Source organism: Ctenocephalides felis, unplaced genomic scaffold, assembly GCF_003426905.1.
Source record: "Ctenocephalides felis isolate EL2017-DRISC unplaced genomic scaffold, ASM342690v1 CF-g0.4_SCAFFOLD_01886, whole genome shotgun sequence".
Lineage (NCBI taxonomy): Eukaryota > Metazoa > Arthropoda > Insecta > Siphonaptera > Pulicidae > Ctenocephalides > Ctenocephalides felis.
In genome coordinates this window covers 76,196,456-76,218,881 of record NW_020538040.1, presented here as the reverse complement: position 1 = coordinate 76,218,881, position 22,426 = coordinate 76,196,456, and the positions used below count along the sequence as shown (strand labels likewise).

General features: G+C 27.7%; 1 protein-coding gene across 1 annotated transcript in view; it reads right to left on the bottom strand.

Moving 5' to 3' along the window:
• LOC113377664 overlaps positions 1 to 22,426 on the bottom strand; it is a 68,410-nt gene that overhangs the window by 9,046 nt on the left and 36,938 nt on the right. Inside the window, exons 3-6 of the mRNA XM_026618053.1 lie at positions 9,343 to 9,402; positions 6,600 to 6,667; positions 150 to 340; positions 10 to 90 (exon numbers count right to left, since the gene is read on the bottom strand). Of these exons, the coding sequence (XP_026473838.1) occupies positions 10 to 90; positions 150 to 340; positions 6,600 to 6,654 (327 nt within the window). The 5' untranslated portion in view covers positions 6,655 to 6,667; positions 9,343 to 9,402. The remainder of the gene's footprint in view (positions 1 to 9; positions 91 to 149; positions 341 to 6,599; positions 6,668 to 9,342; positions 9,403 to 22,426) is intronic.

The window sequence follows — 22,426 nt, the reverse complement described above, 5'->3', positions numbered from 1 at the left end:
GATTCTTACCCTTAAAGCAATTTCACTGGTTGAATAATCTACAGGCTGACAGCGAAAACTGTAAAGTCCCCACCATCCACTTTGTAAGTACTACAAAATAAAGTACTATATTGTCAATTGTTAAATGAAAAAAGAATGTCAGGATTTACCTCATAAAATATCCACGCGCTAAAGAGTGTTTGGAATAAATTATATATGACCAGAACACGCCTCAAGTCGAAGGCTGGTCGATTCTTCATGAGACTTGGTCCTATAGATTTACTGACCCAAGCATATCCTAAACATAACATTATAGTAGGTAATGGGGACGACATCATCGGCCAATTAGCTACTCTCGGATCTGTAATTATTATTGTTATATGATAAATATATACCAAATACAACATTAAAAAATAAAATACTAACTTTCAAAAAAATAATTAATAATTACATTTGACGTAAAATAATAAATTAACAAATAATAGATACAGCTATGTTGAAGGTTTTAATAAAACATTCTCAAATTTTTATTATCAAATTTTATATAGATGATCTAATTGTTTCTTTGATTTTCTGAAATTATTCAAAAAGAAAGTGGCATTAAGTTTTGTGCGCAAAATGAAATATCAGCAGCCGAAACGTTCAAAATGTGTTGCAGAACTTTGGTGAGAAGTCAATGTCAAGAGCAAATGTTTTTGATTGGCATAAATTATTCCAAGAAGATTGCAAAATCGTTGATTGACTACTAGAGAGCTTGTTGATATTGTAATTTTAACACCAATTTGTAAGTCGTTTTTCACTACGATAATGCACTCATTCTTCATGATGATTTCGACAAAAGTTCAACCAATATGACTTCTGGTGGACATCGTTTTGACTCGATTGAAGAGATATAAGTCAAATCGAAGAAGGATCTAACGGCCATTCCGGAAGATGAGTATCAAAAATGTTTTGAAAATTGAAATTATTTGCATTTGCTGGCATAGTAAGCATTGCATCCGAGAGGGGTTATTTTGAAGGAAAAAAAATGATTGAAACCAATCATTGATGATTTCAAAAGTTTTAAATAAAATCTCACTCATATTTTTGTACATAAGTATATATATATATATATATATATATATATATATATATGTATATATATGTTAGCATTATCACCTCGAAAGCCATCACCATCACGAGCTTTCTTGTAAAAATATTGTACTCTAGATACATTTTATTTATTTTATAGTGTTCTTCAGCATTATAATAATTTATTTAAAACAACTTTTTTGTTTAAGACAAGTTAGTGTAATAAATTTTAATGCTGTATAATATTCATTGTGCATATATATTGATGTGAGATTCCAATGTCTAATATCCAATGATGATGGCATAAAATATTTTGAAACGTTGGAAAGAATAAAATTCTATAGACTTTTGACTTTTTATTTGCGGTATTACCTTAGAAGAATTAAAAACATATTTTTCGATAAAAAGTGTGTTGGAAAAAATCGTTTTTAGTGGCAAAGGGTCAGTGTACATTCAATAATGCAGGTAATTAGTTCTGTTTTTTCTTAATACCCCTTTTTTAAAAAAACTTTCTAATAGTTCTAATATTTCGTTCTATAATCCACTCATTTACTTTTATTATTTTTATTTTGATTATATTGTCATATTTTGATAATATCATCTCTTTCACAATTTTACTTATTTAATAAAAATCCACCATTTTTCTAAAGTATATTGCTTGTGTTCTGATCAAGATCATGTTTCTTGACAGATGTCCTAAAGATGGAACGTAACTATTTCCGAAACGTCTACAATAAATAATAAAAAACTAAGTTTATAAAAAGATATATATATATATATATATATATATATATATATATATATATATTACAAAAATATTTCTCTAAAGGAGTCGGGCAACGATATATTTAGTCCTTATACTGAGTGCATATAAAAAATGATAGAATCTACCTCATAAGTGCTCAAAAGTATTTATATAAGAAGATGAGATAAGTAACACTTTTGAATTCAAAAATAAACTATCGTACAAATAGATACTAATTTCAATTTCATTATATTTCGACAGCGAAGTTCAACAACTTAATGTATGTTACAAAAGTATTAAAAAAGAACAATTCTGTAAATTCACTTTTTAAATTCAGATATTTCGCATATACTTTTATACGACCGATACAGTACATTAATTGAATAGTCAATAATTATATTAGGTTTATAAGACAAAATTCTAGAGAATAATACAAAATAAAAATTGAAGATGAATCAATCTAAATATGAACAGAAAATTATAAAATAAAAGTATAATAGTCAATTGATTGAATCTGGCACAATAAATTCATTTTCACATAAAATATAGTTTAGTTTTTCTCGACGTTTTTTTTATAAAGTGTTTTTTTACGAGCTGTTGATTCTGTGGGTCTGAGTTTCGCTTATAAATAATACAGTAATCTATACATATGTTGTGAAATTTTTATTATTAACTTTTGAAACCACTTCTTTGTGCTTGCACAATAAATTAATTACAATACAACAAGCTACACAACAAATGATACCCACTTGGTTATAAAATTACATTTGACACACTAATGAAAAAATATTGAAAATATCAAGTATTGGCGTTAGTAGTAAAAATTATCGAATATTTAACGCCAATACATTATAATATTATACGTTTTTAAAATCATATATTATAATTCTAGAATAACTAACCAAAAAAATTAAAATGACTACTATTTTCCATATTTTGTTTTTCAGAGATTGTTATTATTACGGCTATATAATTTTATTAAAAAAATGAAAGTTGTGAACTTATAATTATTTTAAGAATAATTTATTTTCAAAATTTATATTCAGTTGTTATAAAATTAATGAAAAAAAAAAACAATAAAAATACAATTAAAAAAAAATAAACCGTAAATTATTCTATTTTAGAAAATTATTGTTTTGCAACGCTATAGAACTCATAGAAGCGTCTAAAAATAAAAGAGAAAGGTGTTTAGATTTCTTCGAGATTCAAAATTAATTCTAGAAATGACAGGGCAGGCTGCTAAAAGAATTTGCAATATTTGAAAAAAAAATTAGAATCCTTTTGTTTTGTAAGACTTAAAATTAAAACTGTCATATTTTAAAAAATAAAGTTTGCTTCGGTATACGCAAAATATAGTCTAATCAATTATTGATAAGAAAAATGTGCGTTTGTGCCAGTATTAACTTAAGAGATTTTAACTATTTTTAAATCATTGTCCACTACCAATTTTAAATAAACATTTTATTACAATAGATATCTCAATATACTAATTTCGCGTATAGGTGTTCGTTCAACATTTATTCGTGTTTTTGAAACAAAATGCGGCGCTGTAGTTCTTAGATAATATATGAGAAAAATTATATCACTTGGTATTAGAAATGATATGTTTTAGAAAAAAATAATGACTCCGGTTGAATTATTTATTAAAATGATATAAAGTTATAATAAAAAAAACTACTGATCTGATTAGTATAAGGAAAATGCATATATTGTTCGCGACTTTTTTTATGAGAATTGTGTAAAATATGTTGAGTAATCTCGAAACAAATTTAACAGTCTATCATCAATTTAATTTACATAAATAATACTTGTTTATCAAAATGCTTGATTCATACACATATTAAACATCTGATTGGAACGAGAATAGCACGTATTTTCCGAGGAAGTAATACAAACATAACGTAGTTATTGCCGTCACAAACATATTAACCGGTTTAAAAATTTATCTATTATTTATATTTATTTTTGTAACATAGTCGTGTCAAACTTTCCTAAGGGCGGGTCGAAACAACAATGTTATTGATATTGTAAAAAATATATTAATTTTTTAAAATCATTAGAACTCTTAATCTTTATATATACTTATAGGGTAAAGCTGCATTTGAAGGTCCACGGGTAAAAAGGTTACCTTGTATCTCAAAGATAAGTAAAGTTAAGATTTTTTCAATAACAATATTTGAAAGTAGAGGACAAAAAAATTTATAACTAGCTATTTCCTTGATTATTACGGCGTTGCAACCCGGAGAAAAACGGCGAAGTTTGAAAATCCATAACAAAAGCAATTTCTTTCGTTAGTTTTTTTGGTTGTGAGCATTGTTGTTTAGTTTACAAGACCTTAATATAATTTTCAATAAAGTACTGTAATTTTAAGTTAGATTCAACAGTTATTTTTATATAACCTCCATAAAAGCTTGCACGTAGGTGGGGTAAAAAAGACCAACTGAACGTTTACCCTGGCAAAGGTGTAAGCAATAAAAAATAGTAAATAAAGAAGTAAATTAAATTAAACAAAGCAATTTATAATAATTAAATAAATAGTTATTAATAGTTAAAAATAAGACTTGTACTCTTTGCCACTGTGGTAAAAAGGGTAAAAAGGACCAGGTGACAAATTTTTAAAAAATAGCAGAAAACACATTTCTACAATGATGAATTAGCTGGGTATTGTACTCAACATAGTCAGATAGTTGTTTGTTTGATATATGTAGTTTGTTTGTTATTTCTTGTAATATAATTTATTTGATTTTCATAATATAATTGCTCAAAGTAAATTTGGACCTACTAATTTCCGACGTACCCCATTCAAGAATATTTTGCCACAATATTAAAAAATGAGTTAAATAATAATTCAAATGTTTTACAAACATTATTTTGTAACTTGTAACTTTATTTTTGAACAAGTAGAGTAACTTTAAAAACATAATTTACGATATTTATTATCATTGATAATAAAGTGTATCTTTACAAATAACTCTTGTTAATGCGCAGACACGGTTTTGATTATTTTTCATTATTCGGTCTGTTATGCTGGTTAAAATATATTACAATTAAGAAAAAGAATTAAGGAAAAGTTGATACATAAATACACAAATGATATTAGCGAATGTTGTATTTCATCATGATATAAGTCTGTATTATCGCAATTTATGTAAATTGAATTATTTTATACTGATTATTACAACATAGTTTTAATTTATAGAGAGAACGATTTGTTTTGAAGAAAAAAATCGGCGTTGAAAAGTATTTGATCGTATCATAATCATATCCACACATAACTCAAAATAAAAATTTACAAATATATTAATCTATTTTACATACAAATAAATATGAGGAGTCCCATATTTCCAATGAGGAAAAAGAATTAACTTTGCTATTCACTTTACTTAATTAATAATAAAAAAATCTGGTACAAACACTTTATTTGGCACTTTCTCAAAGACAAAAATTTACAAAATGATGATCTAATATGTCGATTTGTAATAAAACAAAAACAATTGTATTTGAACAATAAAGAACTAATACAAACTCCGAAAATTATAAGTATTGTTTATATTAATACAATCGATGTGTTATATGTAATAATATAGTGTCTATGCTGAAATAAACCATTGTTAAGCCACAGTTAAGCAATGAAACTCTAGAAAAACGAGAGTTCTAAAATTCTAAAACAATAAAGAGCGCGTTAAAAATCATAATTAAATATATAAGTTCAAAGAATAAGGTATAAAAGTAATTTTCTCAATTAGAGCGTAAGTTTTCAATATTTGATATTGTGTAAACAATACTTAAAAAATATTTACAGTTTTGAATAATACAGTTACAGCGTGCTCAAATTTTTATAAGCTATTGAAGGCATTTTGAATATTAAGCAAAATCTAAATTCAAAATTGGTCAACGTCTAGAAATTCCTGAAAAACCTCTGGTACACATATTCTTGAACAGTTTCCTCACTTTTAGAATATAAAATAATATCGATAAAAAAATTAAATAAAATCGATTTTTTTATTATACTAGTCCTGTTGACAAAGTTGACACTAAAATAATAATTACAAAATGATAGTGTTCTAAAAGAGATTTACAATCAAATTAAGAAATTTGAAACGGTGGTACTGAAGGCCGTCATAGTGAGTACAAAATGCCAAGCACACATTAGAATGCAAAACAAAATATTCTAGGAGCTTCCCATTTTCCGACAAATTACAAATAGCTGCATAAATAATATTGCCATTAATTGAAGTTAAATCCAATGACGCATTCTGATGTTTTAATAAACAAAAACATCTTATATACATGTAAATTCAAATAAGCGCGTGCATACTTTTTTGTGTGAAGTGTGCATAGAATGATTGGAAGACCTTGAAGCCTGAGGATAGTAAATGTTACCAGTTTGCGTTTTAAAATTTCCGTTTATTTTTTTTATATTAATCCAAAAATGTATACTCTTTCCGGGAACTTCCCAACATAGCCAAGGATGGCCAACATAAAACAGGTCATTGCATTTTTGTTTTAAATTAATACAAGTTTACCTCTTATTAACTGCATCAAATAATAATAATAATGAAAACCACTAATCAACAACTTTGTTGCTCTTGATAATAACTCTCCAATATATGCTCTAAATAATCGGCCTACATAAAATATCTATAATATAATATCTATTCAATAAAATAATAAAAACCTGAGCTAATTCACAATATGAATAAAATTGTAAAATCACTAAATGAACATCATACTATAAATTAATTATACGAAATTCTCTTCAATTATTATAATATAGTTCTATAGAATTAAAAAAAAATCTTACCACTTTGGTTTTCCATAAGGTCCACATACCAATCACAAATCCTTCCCACCAACATTTTTATAGTTTATCTGAAAATAGAAAATATATTTAGTTTTTTAGTATATATCATTTGTGATATAGCGTTAGATCAAGTTATAGTATAAATCTAGAATATTTATGAATGAATTAGTTCGAATGGTTAAGAAATATTGGTTATGTAGACTTAAATACTAAGCAAATATATATAAGATAACCTGAAATTTCATTTATATTTTTTAGTCGTAACTGGGCAATTAAATTTAGCATTTAAATGGAAATAAATTATGTTAATTTACCCAAAATAATAAATCTGAAATAGTTTTCACGCCCTACAGTTGGGATAATTTTCTTATATATAAGGTTTAAAACAGGAGGAATAACAAACAACATTTAAAAAGAAAAACTTCAACAAGTTTTTTTTATAATTTGTTTGATCATCTATCTGCATAAGACATTAAATCAATTGCTCATAAAGATAAAAAAAATCTACTACGTTTTTATTTATTAATAGATTTAAAATAGGTAAATAGAATTTTTCTGTTATGACTGTCAGGCTATTAGGATGTACTGTTTTTATATTTCTGACTTTGTTTCAGTACCAATTTCATTTCTAATGAATTTCATTCAAGTATTGTCAAATAATGTAAGTACAATTCCATTTAAATTAAAGAATATAAATGATGTAAATTCATATTTAATCAAATTAACCCAGTCATTTAAACGCTTATAAATAATTTATTAGATGAAAAATCAAATAGTAAATTTAATAAATTATATTACGTGTCTACATAAAAATAATCGAAAAAATTTGGTTAATAGAACGTTGTTTTCTGTAGTAAACATAATTTTTATGTGTATGCCCTGGACTAATATAAATCTTCCGGACACCCGACAATTGGAATAGATAAAACAGACAAAAAATATATTATACAAATGGTTTACAAGAAAAATAACATTATACGTTGTTGATAAATGTATTATACTGTATTTTAGTTTAGACGTTGCTATAATATAATAAAGTATTGTTAAATTAATTATTAACAATCGCTTTTCATCGAACATAAACTTTTACTAGAAAAAAATCAAAAAAGAGTATATAAATATATGCAGATTTCAAATTTCAATTTCATTCAAATTTGTACTGCATTCAAGTATTTTTGAAAATTTTATACTTCGATGCTCCTACTATGCCAGTGATTGTTAAAAAATTGAACTTACTGCCTTCTTTATAGAAATTAATTTTAAATCTTAAGCTGCATTATTATTAAACTGACTAAATTGAGACTAAATTGATTTTCGTATGGCTAAAATTTTATATAACATAATTTACAGTCACTAAAAACAGTATCTCAATTCCAGAGTAGAGATTAATAATATTTCACTAGTTTTCTAACAAAAATAACACTAAAGTGTTAAATCTTGCGCAAATAGCTCCATGTTGTCAATTGAGTCTCTTCACCTATGAACAAGACGAAGTTTAAATAATTTAAAAGGAATTAATGTCATATTAATTATTGTCAATAACTATTTTTAAATAATTTATTAATTCGAAAAAATTTATTATAAATACCTACCTAATTAGTGTTTTATATATAAATGCATTCATTTATTATTCGATGTAATTATATTTTATTAATGGTTGTTAATTGCAGAGTACACTGACAAAAAACCTTCAAACTCCAAAATGAAAGACATACCAAAAACTTAAAATATTTGGAAACTCATTAATACATTCTTTACATTCTTTGAATTTCTTCACAATAAATATGAACATATTATACATCGAATATTATAAATAACAATACGCGGAAGCCAAATTTGTGCTCTAAATGATCTTTGACATGACATAAGTGACAGTCATTTGAAAGTATAATTTTTTGAAAACAAGAATTATATATTAATTTCCACAATCAATGTATGAATGGTAATTTTAATTTGAATTAAAAATACATTCTTTAAATTAATGAATACAAAGAAATCTGTACAATCAAAACAAAGGAAGCATTATTTCTCTTGACGAGCGCAACGCAAGATGAATATATTAAAACTTTTTCAATAGTACGAGTAAACATGAAATGTACTTCAAATGCGGATAATACATACAATAAATATATATATATATATATATATATATATATATATATATATATTTACACTAGCCTTGTTTAGATCAGAATTTAAATATGGTCCAGTCATGACATATATAACATATACATTTAAATTTTTTTTCTAGTAATACATTCATATAATTTTTTTTCTGTAAGTAGATATATTACAGAAGTAAATCCGTTTTTTCTTGTATTTAATCTATTTTCCTAATCTAGATTAAATTTTTCAATTACATTTTCAAAAGGAAAACAAACTTTTGGTTTTGAGCCCGAGACTCACGTGTATAAAGTATAAATTATTTTTATTAGATCACGATCCAACTATTTTCTGTACATGTATTTTGAACATAATATGCATGTAATATCACAAAATTCTTGTCTTTTAACAAAATTTTTACTAAGACTCTACAAACATTTATTGGTATAGAAAAGCTATGTGCCAAAATACTATTTCTTTTACCAAATATTAAAAGTCATATTTGTTTTCAGATCTAATATTAAATTAATTATATTACTACAAATAATAAATATAGAATTAATCAATTGATTAAATAGTTATTACGTTAAAAAATTTATAACTTTCCGAGCTGCAATATACAATTAGCATAAAATTTTACCTTACTTGTTTCCATGCAGAATAGATTCAGTTGAGGCACGTGTCGTCCACGCTTTTCTTGCTGGAAGGAATAAAATATATTTTTTGGTGATATCAACACGAAGAGAAATAGATGTACAAAAATTATAATTCATGTTTGCACAAAAGCACAGATATTATATTCATATATATCTTTCCTAATACACTTAGCATTAAGTAAGACACATACAAATTATAATTAAATTAGTTTGAATTCATATGCCTATTTTACAAAACAGGCAAAAATAATGCACGGATACAAAAAAAAAAAAAAAAAAAAAAGACGACGAAATAAACACAATAAACGATGAAATGCGAACACATTCAGACAAATACAAAAGTCGCCTCGAGGATCATCCAAACCTACTTGCCAGAAGGCCAAAGAACTAAACCATACCAGAACAAGATTGAAAAAAAAGTTCATGTTACATCAAAATATTTTCAATCTTCAGTATCTCTGACAATGGTCAGAGATACTGGTATATTTTTGAAGTCATTTTTTTCCCTACAGCTTTCCTTGTTGTCCATTTCAGGACAGGTGTAAAAGCTACTATATAATAAAAAAAAACAAAAAATTGTTCTATGTCCCAATAAATGCAATAAACATGCTGACAAGTCCTTTTTTGACGACATTTGCATTGGTCAAAACAACAAATAAATAATAATAAAAAACCTATATGAAACCGACTACAAAGAGAAATAAAGTTTTTGATGGGGGCATATGAGATTTATTTGCAAATAAAATTTTCTATCATAACGCATTTTTAGAACTTTTATGGTTTCTTCTATGGAAAATGCTAATTGAACAAAAATCAAAGAAAATGTTGAATCGATATCAATTAATAAAAAGATCCGACAAAACTTGTATATATTCTTTTAAATTTTTGGTAAGAGGCATAGCTAAATTAATATCAAGTTAATATATAACAAAATTAATATTTTTAAAGTGATGCAAGCAACTCTACTAAAGTATTATTTTGCATTTCAGTTATAAATAAATGGGTGCAAGCTCATTTATTTTAAAACTAAAACATATATTTATATGCATATAAAGTTTTCCATCGAATTAATATGATGCGTTCCAATGAAAGTGTGATAAAAGAATATTCCATTATACTATAAAAACATTATACTAAAGAATGTTTTTATAGAACCCTCAGAACTCAGCTTTTAGTACAATTAATTCATATCACGGACATGTTCCACAATTTATTTGGATAACAAAACCAACTTTACTCGCATCCGTCATGAACTGCATGATCCATACAAATCATTGGTTGCAGTTAGTTGATACGGTAGCTAATCTGAGTATAACTGGAAAATTGATTCGGTAGTATGAGCTTAAATGTGGGCAAAAAGTTTAACACTATTTTTCAAATTACAAAAAAACGGCTCCGCCGATCATCGCGCAATACTGAGAAACAATAATCCTCATCGAGACACATCAAATGGCTTTTAAATTTCTGAAATCAGTTCAGGCGTTTTTAAGCAAACGTCGATCAATGGCCTTATTTTGACAAAAAAACGATGCCAATTTTTGCAAACTTTGACGAATTTTTAAAGTTAAGCGAGGTGTCGTAGGGCCGTAATATTTTAGTATGATCTATAAGATTATGGTATTTACCGTCAAAATAATAATAAAAATCATCGAAATTTTTTTTTTAACACTTTATTACATTAAGAAATATTAATCAGCGCGATTCTCAACCAATATCTTTCTATCGGTTTTTGAATTTTCAAAATCGATTCGGAATTGCGAGCTAAAACTTGGACGAAAAAAAATTCACTTTTCTACTATTTATAAAGAAACGGCATGGCCGATCGTCGCACAAAACTGACAAACAATAGCTCTCATCGAGGTGCATCGAATGGCTTTTAAATTTTTACATCGGTCCAGCCGTTTTTGAGAAAACGTCGATTTACTGAAAAAAAACTGTTCACACACACACATACTATTTCCAAATTTGGTCTCATTCGATTCAGAATAGCTAGAAACGTCGAAAAAAACATAAAATAGCAAATCGGATTTTTTGATGAAACCAAACTTCTTCGGGATAAACACTACAAACTATTTAAACACATATTTTTCGAAACCTGCCTAAATTATGGGTCCAATTCTCGGATGAAATAAAATTGCTACGGTAATGCTATGTTACACGTCTATCTTCATATGAATTGGCAGCAGAACGAACCATCAAAAACCTAACTTCACGTAATTGCGCTTATGATAAAATTGTTATTTGACGTTCGTGCGTTTTTTAGGTTAGGTTTTATGTGTAAAACGCCTGATCGCAATGCATGAACATAGTTTTTTGACAATTCATCACTACCAATTTATACGAAGATAGACCCGTAATAAAACATTGCCATAACATTTCTACTTTATCCGAGAATTAGCCCCTATATTATCGCAAACTTACCCCTTTAAAGTTTGGGTGTAAAATCAACTTTGATCACTAAGAGTTTTATTTGTTGTCACCACAAAACACTAAACTTAATCCTGTACTTTACTTTCAGAGATTGTTATTTTTGTTGTAAAATGTTTTATGGTATTGGTAATGTTTCAAATGTGTAAAAAATAAGAAAAAATCTAAATATCTATCAAAAATTATTGCTAACACTCTTTGTTTGTAAACATGATTTTAACTTAACGTACTTAACAACTGCTTCCGGTTACAATGAGATTCAGACTGGCCTTAGTTTTGCAAACTCTGACGTGATTGGAATCGTACCGACAAAACCCGTTGTCAACGTATTACATTGGCCTTTCATAGACGTTCAAAGACTAATAGTAGACACGGCGAGAATTGACAATTATTGACAGTTTACCAGTTGACAATATAATAATTTTACTATTTGTTGCTATATCAGACATTTTAAAAATAGAAATCAAATTATGCCGTAAGTACATTATGAGAAGTTCCTTGAACAGGTAATGATACACATTGTAACTAATGCGCCTTGTATTGGTATATTTCGAACTTTTGTCTACATAAGGATTTAAAAATTTCTGTAGTCAACGAAATGATCAAAATTAGAAATTCATCTTGCAAGAATAAATTAATCCAGCATACAAATCCTACTATACAAGCGATTCACAGACTGTTAAAAAGACTCAGCAAGAAATGGACTTCTACCCTACCAAATACTTAATTCAATGTCTGCACGCGCCCTAACTTAATACACGGCATACATCATCACGTCATAGTTCATTTATATTATTATTTTTGCATTACTGTTATTATTTTATTTTATTTTAATTTTGTTTCGTTTTATATTCAATATATTACCTATCAATTTTGTAAATAAGACACTAAAGTCTTGATTAACAAAAATTAATTATAAAAAAAATTGTAGTACTGTGCTCTATACTACTATTATCTATTACACTACAAGTCTGCAGCCTTAAATATTTATAACGAGGAAAAGGTAAAAATAAGTTGGCCTTAAAATTTCTTAATTTCGCCGCCCTAAAAATTGAACATCGCCACAGATCTTACTGTGGCAGATTTTTGAGATTTTTGCACGTTTGTTATCAGTTTCAGACGTTTTCGATCATGTGATTAAGACTAAATTGAAAGTTTTATATGCACTCATGACATATCTAACGTCATTAACTTTCTTTTTTTCTACTCTATTTGTTTTCTATTCTGAATTATTGATGTGCACGTAAGATGTCAATTGAATTTGAATTTATTTTGACACAATAGAAAGATAGAACAAACCTAAAAATTGTGGCATCGTAGATCACACTATTATTACATGCTAGTTTACAAATTTATATATATATATATATATATATATATGTGTGTGTGTGTGTGTATAAACTGATACAGAGCTACCTAAATAACAGGTGGAACTATCATTTCCCAGAAATATTACCCAGGTTTTTCATCTAATTTCAATTTGAAAACTAGTTTTGAAAACACTGATTTATTATAATCAAGAAAATATGTATCAAAAAAAGAATGACTGTAAAATCTTTTGCGTTTTCTCGCTTCATTGTACATTTAATTTTTATATTACTTTCCCAATTTTTGTTTGGGTTTGATTTATAAATGTATATTAACATTAACTAAAATTTTGAAATATTGATTTAAAGACACGTTGTAGCATACTCTATTCTTCGAGTGCATATGCACCAACACAAAAACTAAGCCCTCGACTTTGCACCGGGCCCGACCAATTATACTTAAATTCTACATAAATATATACATACATTTATAAATACATACATACAATATACTACTCACATGCATATATATATATATATATATATATATATATATATATTAGGGTGCTCCTTAAAATAGTCATTTTCGAATTTCCTTGCTCCCAGGGGCTCAAATGGTTCCAAATAGATGAAAAACAATTCTCTGAATTCCAAAACAAAACAATTCTCTGAAAGTTTTAGCTCTTAATATTAACGTTTAGATAGAGCGCAATTCCATCAAAGTTTTGTATGGAAATAGCATGGAGAAATTTTCAAAAATTTTTTAGATGTAATTTTTTAGATGTAATTTAGCGAACAAATGAATGAATAACTCATTCAGCTAAGTTATACCTAAAACATTTTTTTTTAATTTTCAAAATTTTTTTCCACGCTCTTTCCATACGAAGTTTGATTGAATTGCGCTCTATCTAAACGTTAATATTAAGAGCTAAAACTTTCAGAGAATTGTTTTTTATCTATTTGGAACTATTTGAGCAAGGAAATTCGAAAATGACCATTCTAAGGACCACCCATATATATATATATATATATATATATATATATATATATATAGAATTTTATGATATGAGTGGAACGAATATTAATTGTTTAATATGAACACTTGTGGATCATGCTAATATCAACAACCATAAGTTTGATTTTGACAATCCCCAAATTTTATTCCATGAGAAAGACTTATTTAAACGTAGCATGGCAGAATCAATGTTAATAGTTCGGACTAACAATAGCATAAATCTAAGAACCGACACAAATATTTTACATGACACTTATATAAACATCATTAATAATTTATAAAATTTTTTTCATTTATCTTATTCTTTTCAATAAATTAATTTGTTTTTTCATTTTTATCGATTTTTTGTATGCGATAGCACTCCTTTTGTTTACATTATAATGATATCCATTCTGTCTCCATCTAGACACTTCAAATTTGTTTAGAATATTTCTGTAAGTGTTATGTGTTTCTTTAGTACTGTGTCAAGCATTGCAAGGAATAGGTGGTGTTTTTTGTATATCAAAAATTAAATGAAATTTAAATAAGTTATTAAAGAATGTGTAGTATATAAGTAACTGTTTTTGAAATTACACTGAAGATGAGACACACCATAGTCTCGAAACGTCTGTAATCATAAAATAAAGTTGTGTTAAACAAATCTGAGTGCTGTTTTGTTCATATTAAACAATTAATATATATATATATATATATATATAAATATATATACAGTACAGGCCAAAAGTTTCCGGACACATAAAAAATCTCATTTTCTGAGTTTTTAGCTATATTTTTCATATAAAAATAATTTTATTCAAGTTAGTTTTATACATTCTACGTAGTATTAATATTTAGTGACTGATTTGTAACCAATTTGTGAGAAATGACGGACTAATTAGTAATGAAAATGTTAAAATGTCACAGTCGATTTTCCTGAATATGACCACCCTTTGCTTTGATCGCTGCAGCGCATATTTTTGGTAATCTTTTGACAAGTTTTTGCAATGTTTGCGCAGGTATGTTCTTCCAGGACTCGTTAAGGCAATTCCACAGGGCAGCAAGGCTGGTTGGATGCAAATCCTTCACGCGGCATTTAAGCTCGTCCTACAACAGCTCTATTGGATTAAGATCCGGCGATTGTGCAGGCCACTCAAAAAACCACTTCTGCGAGCAGTAAATAAACAAAAGAGATTGCAATTTGCCAAAACCCACTTAAATTGGACCATCAATCAATGGAGATCAGTTTTATGGACGGATGAGTCAAAATTCGAACTTTTCGGAAGTCATCGACGTAGGAAGGGTAATGAAAGACTCAATTCTAAGTGTATTTCGACAAAGGTGCAGCACGGTGGTGGTTCAGTGATGGCTTGGGGTTGTTTTGGATTCAATGGAGTCGGATCGCTTGTCAAAATACATGGAACTTTAAAGAAAGAACAGTATCATAGCATACTTGAGCGCCACGCCATTCCATCTGGTTTCAATTTAATTGGTCCAAAATTTATTTTTCAACAAGATAATGACCCTAAACACACTTCCGGACTCTGTGCCAATTATTTGAAGCGAAAACAAGATGAAAAAATACTTCAAATAATGGATCTTAATCCAATAGAACTGTAGTGCATTTGTCTGACTGATTTGCTTCTAAGCAGCCTCCCTGCCCTGTGGAATTGCCTTAACGAGTCCTGGAAGAACATACCTGCGCAAACATTGCAAAAACTCGTCGAAAGATTACCAAAAATATGCGCTGCAGTGATCAAAACAAAGGGTGGTCATATTCAGGAAAATCGACTGCAGTGACATTTTAACATTTTCATTACTAATTAGTCCGTCATTTCTCACAAATTGGTTACAAATCAGTCACTAAATATTAATACTACGTAGAATGTACAAAACCAACTTGAATAAAATTATTTTTATATGAAAAATATAGCTAAAAACTCAGAAAATGAGATTTTTTTCAAGTGTCCGGAAACTTTTGGCCTGTACTGTATATATATACATATATGTATATATATATTAGATTTTAACTTAAAATACACTGACGATGAGACAAACCTGGTCTCAAAACGTTTGTAAAATTAATATCATTTATAAATCAGTGCAAAAAAGAGTGCTTATTTGTGCTTGCTTGCAAAGAGTTGATATTTCTAAATTAATGATATAAAAACACTTAAATGACGGATGTATTAACTGATGCAAAAATCAAACCTTGATGCTATATTACGCCGAACAAAAAATAATCAAGCAGTAGCTCATGAATATTCATTTTAAAAAAAAATATGCTTCAATATATAAAACCATAAATTGGAATTTTGCATTGATTAATATGAATAATATGATCAAATATCGCTCCTAGAATAGAATTAAGACACTGCAATGTTTGTTAGATCATCGCCAATTATCGTTCGATAAAAACATGTATCAACAAAGGCATAATAATAGAGTATGCAAATCTATAAAAAAATAGACCTGTTATTAGAGGTTGATAAAATCTTAGTAGAATGTTAGTTACGATCAATGTAAAATTCCAAAACCAGTATAATTTAAAAAAAACGGAGTAATTATAAGAATAAAATCATTTGCAAAATGGGAAATTATATTTAGTACTAGATTCGAGTGGGCGATTAGATATACAATTACACTATGCATTTAAGTGAAAGTGTCACCATAATCGTGCGGTATCAGAAAACTCGAATGCATCTTCCAAACTCTCATGTTTTATATCGAAAACTGCAAGAAAATCTACCCTCACAGTCTGTCAATGGGCGGATGTAGCTAGTATGGAGAAAAATAACTGAGTTAAACTATCGACCAAGATATCTTAAATGAGGCAAAAGAAGACAAATTCTGTTCGTTATTGATTGTTAGAGTTCGTCTTCCTATGCTTTAATTAATGTTTGATATTTTACTACAAACACTGTAAATAATATAAGTACTGCTCCAACCTTAAATGGGTGATATGATAAAATATGATATCTTATCCCCTATTTAAGATTGGACCAGTACATTGACAGTTTTTGACCAGAGTTTTTTTTACTTAGCATTTCATACGGTATTTCTGGTCCATACTTTTCATATAATACTTTCTTGGACCTTTTCTTCATATTAGTTTTTGCATATCGACTCTAAGAGACCAATTCTCGAAAAAAAAATTATGTTATGTGACCGGTCTCTTTTGTTGAAGTATCTCATGATTTGATGGTCACGAACTGCATGCAAGAAACAAGGAACAGCGTTTTAAATTATATCTACTTCTAAAACCTAGCCTCCAAATGGCACAAGCCTCAGAATATAACATTAGTTATATTATAATATTATAAGTTATATTTATAATTATAGCATTAGTTTTAATTTTTGCACTTATAAAAACTATGTTATTTGCCATTTGTGCCAAATTTTGCAAAACATTCGATCGAACAGCAAAGGCCTAACTTTTTTACAGTTCCTGATTACCAACCCAAGCGATTACTCAACAAAAGTGACCAGTAGCATAAGATAACTGTTTTATCCTAAGATTTGAGAAGTGTTTTAATTTTATTTAAGCAGTAGCATGAAACATGAGTGCTTGGACAATGAATTCGAAAGGATCTCGTTATAAGGCAAAATCATCATGTGCACTTGACACCTATGATAACTTATTTATTAAGCATTATGTGAAACCTATAATTGCATTTAAGCAGGACATTGAATAATACAAATCATTCAATCACACGACAAACCTATATATATATATATATATATATATATATATATATATATATATATATTGGACCGGTCGATTTGTAGGTGGCGAAAAAAATCGCTCATATATCGCACATATATGTTTTCGGATTCTAAGGATCAAAATAAACTTTGCTCAAGAAACCATACCTATGAAACAAATTCAGATGTCCCGTGGATTGATCCAGAAGCTTCAATTTTGAAAAATTCCGTTTTGACCCATTTAGAGTGCCGTAGATCATATATTTAGGTAGTATTTATAACAAATTAATAATTAGTATTATTTATTATATTTCACCAGATAAAGGTGAGAATAAAATTTAAAAAAAATCATAAAAAAATATATAATATATATAAAAGCAAAACTGATATTGATATAATTTCAGAATAACCTTGACTATCAAGTAGCGAGAACCGTTGTGAAAGTTAGATCTACTATTTTTGTTGTGCGCGCTGGGCAGTTCATATCATAAAATGTGCCATCCTTGAAATTCAATTATTAATTAATATATGCAACATGCTACCAATTTTATATATATAACCGCCAATTAATAAACTAATTAAAATAATTACATATCCATTAAATGATCTGTTTGCTATTTTAATGTGTACCTGGAAATCAAATTTATATATAATATATTCAATAATTGTTATGATTGAAGATGCCATAAATGTTATTAATGCTTTGTCAGAAATGCTTGTATATATATATATATATATATATATATATGTATGTATATGTGGATGGTTACAGTTATTACCAATATGAATAGTCGAATGAAATTGAAAGCGCATTCTAAACACATTAAGTTCCGTAACACAATTAATATCTACTAGACAATAAGCTATTTGGGAACCTGAAATGACCAACGATTCAAAGATCAAGTAATTATTTCAAATACTGCGACCGTCATATGTTCGGAATTACCTATAAGACTAGTTGACAATAAAAAAGATTAAATTACTACATTTCGGAAGTTTTTACATAACATTACATAACTCTATATCGTTTGGAGTTTTTCGAGAATGTCATCTTGTGATTATAGAATGCGTGTCAATATAAATATATATATATATATATATATATATATATATATATATATATATTATGGTAGTCTTTAATATGAACATTTCCCAGGGGCTCAAATGCTCACAAATTGATAAAAAAATCTCTATAAGTTTTAGCTCTTAATATTGTCTTTTAGATAGTGCGCATTTCAATTAAAGTTTTGCATAGAAATAGCATGGGCAAATTATCCAAAAATTTAAAAATGTGTTTTAGATACAACTTACCGAACAAATGAATAAGTTTTATTCAAAATTCGACACTCTACAAAACAAATGATAAAAACCCTATTTTATAGAGCGTCGAAATTTCAATAAAAGATGACACAAAATGTCACCTTTAATTCATTTATCGCTAAGTTATACCTAAAAATCATTTTTAAAATTTTCGATATTTTTTCCATGCTATTTCCATACGAAGCTTTGATTGAATTGCGCACTATCTAAAAATTAATATTAAGAGCTAAAGTTTTCAGAGAATTTGTTTTTATCAATTTGGAAGCATTTAAGCCACTGGGAGCAATAAAAGATCAAGAAAAATATAAAAATTATAATCAAACGAAAAATAGGAAACCTAAACCGATATCGTTTACTAAGTGTTTTGTACAAATTAATTGAAAAACGTAGGTTTATCAATTATCGTGCAATATTAGGACTCTTTTCGCACAAAGTTCAGAAAACGGACAAAAACGAAAACACCAAAGAGTCGAAATAAATATTATGTAAATTTCTGCCACAAGTATATAAACGTCATCAATACTCATTATAATATAATGACAAATTTATGTGTATGGAAAAATTAAAAAGACAAAAAAAAATACTAGCATACTTCCGGATCGCGCATTTGCCCTTCAATCAAAATTGATCAAAGTTTTGTAACACTCAGACCGAAACTCTTCATCCAATGCCAACATAATAACACCGGACTAATTTGCATTTATGTAAGACGCTGTCATTTCACTATACAAAATACCAGACTTTCACTATAAATTTTGATGATTCAACAAATTCCGAATTTTTTCGCGATATTTGTAAATTTTACCAGAGCGAATTTACGGCTGCGTTGTTGAATGAGATACGCATACCGCGAAAAACAAATTTCAGATAAAATTTTAAATATTTTGACTGTGTTTTTTGATTGTAGAATTAGATCAAATTGCCTAAATCAGAATTATATACAGGAATAGAACAGGCAAAGGAAGCAACAAAAATAAGTTCCTAAAAACTGAACATCGTGATAATTACATTATGAGTATTTATAATAATGTTTTTTAATATCAAACAAGATGCAAGTAAATTGCAAGTGATGGCAAATAAATTCCTTTGATCTAGTATAAAATGCTGTTTGAAAATATGAAAGAGCAATAAAAATCTTGAAGAAAACATGTGGAATTCTTTTAAATGAGTTTGCGGATAGGAATAAAACAAATGAAATGATAAATTAAGAATTACGTAAAACACGCTACATAATATATTTGTCTTCAAATCAAGAACCAGACTTCGACCACAAACTTGATAATATGAATAAATTAATTCTTTGCCGATTGCATATTATACGAGAAATGTTCACTACATGGATAGGTATAGGCGATGAAAGTTATGTGCAACATTAGCGTATAATAAAATATAAACGTCACTTTTATTCACTTTTCTTTGCCATTAATAAAATCTTGATTAATAATAAATCTGTTGTATATTTTATTGAGAGTTTCTGTAAATATTTAGAATTAATGCATGCATTTACAATAAACCCTTCTCCAATTGGATAGTGTGATAATAAAAACTTAATCGTTTACAAAAAAGTGATACAGTCGCACCTTGCACAACGTTTGCCTCTCACAAAGACCTTTTTTCGGGTGCAAACGTTCCACACAACGAGCTTTGCTTCACACAACGTACTAATTTGTAGTAAAATATATGTTGCTAAAGTAGTTTAAAGAGTAAACCTTGAATTTTTGCTGCCGCTTTGAAAATATATACTTGTTGGAAAGAAAGCTTACACTTCGAACACTCTCACACCCCAATTGAGTTGGATTCACACCCCAAAGGTCTTGAAAAATTTTTGAAGAAAAAAAGGGGCCAGTTAGCCGACTTTTAGGGTGTCCAAAAAAGACTTTTAGGTCAAATGGAAAGAAATGCATGAATTCATAAATGTTTATTTTTCAAACTAAGCTGAGACTAAGAACTTACTTTTCAAAATAGCTGAGGCTAAGAAAATCAGCAATTTGTACAATGGCAAGCTTATCAATCTTGTCAGGTCTTAAAGAAGGAGTAAAACAAACAACTATCAACGGTTTCTTTAGAATTCAGGAGCTAAATAAGCATAAAAGAGAGCATATTTATCTTATTTCGTAAATTAATTGCATGTATAATATAACTTATTTAATATAAATATGTTTCAATATATTGCCAGATATTTCTATAAAAATTCGCGTTTCGCATAGCAAACTTTTTGCACAACAAACTTACTCCCGGAACGAATTAAGTACGTTATGCGAAATTTCACTGTACTTGTAATAGTTACACTTGTAATAACTTCATAAAAATCGGGTTTTTATAAATCGATTAAAATCCTAGAAGTTCGACGAATGAGAGGATTCAAGACATATGACTCCATGAGCAAAGCATTTAACTTCTTTTAACCCACAATCACATTAGTACACATACACATACAATTCGACACAGGCGTCAGTGAGATCGGTAGCTGCTAAGTTTGATTTTGAGGTCATTTATGACAATATAAAAGATGGATATTTTCGTATCTTTCGAAATTTCTTCCTTATCATATTTATATGCAAAATATTTGACAAATACGTGTTGTGAAATTTGCGACGCGTTGTTTGCTTCAAAAATAAATAAATTAGTATTTTCCAATTAAAAATTTTGAATTACGATATAATAATAATCATGTTTGGTTCATTTCGCTATTTTAGACAAATTATTCATCCTGCTATTCACCCCGCATTCAATTTGCAAATTGCAATAAAAACAGTTACTGCATATTGCAAAAAAGTATATTAGTTTTACTTCAGTGGAGTTTTTAGTTCCACTTTCCTAATTATAATATCAATACCTGTTTTTTACTCGACATTAATCTTTATACTTAAACAACAAACAGAATTATTATACTACTTTTTCTATAACAATGTTTTGAACCAGAAGAAGTTCAAACAGAAAAAAAAATATATTAACAATATAATCACACGTCATAGAAATAAAGCTCGCAATGATGCAAAAACAAACATATACATTGGTAAATCTCTCTAGGATATTGCAAAAAATCACTTATGAAATCACAATATAACCAAGTTAATAACAAGTATTTTTGCTATTGTCTAATCTATGATAGGGTATATGATATTTATATAATTCTAGAAATATATAACTTAAACAAATTTTAAGAAAAATAAAAATAAAAAAAAATTACAGAACGAAGAAGAATTGCCAATTAAGTTAAAACAACTTCTTGAAAAATGTTGCCTAAAATTCTGTAATAGATGAATACGAGTAGTATCTTGTATTATAATTGATTGATCATCCAGTACATTAGCGAAA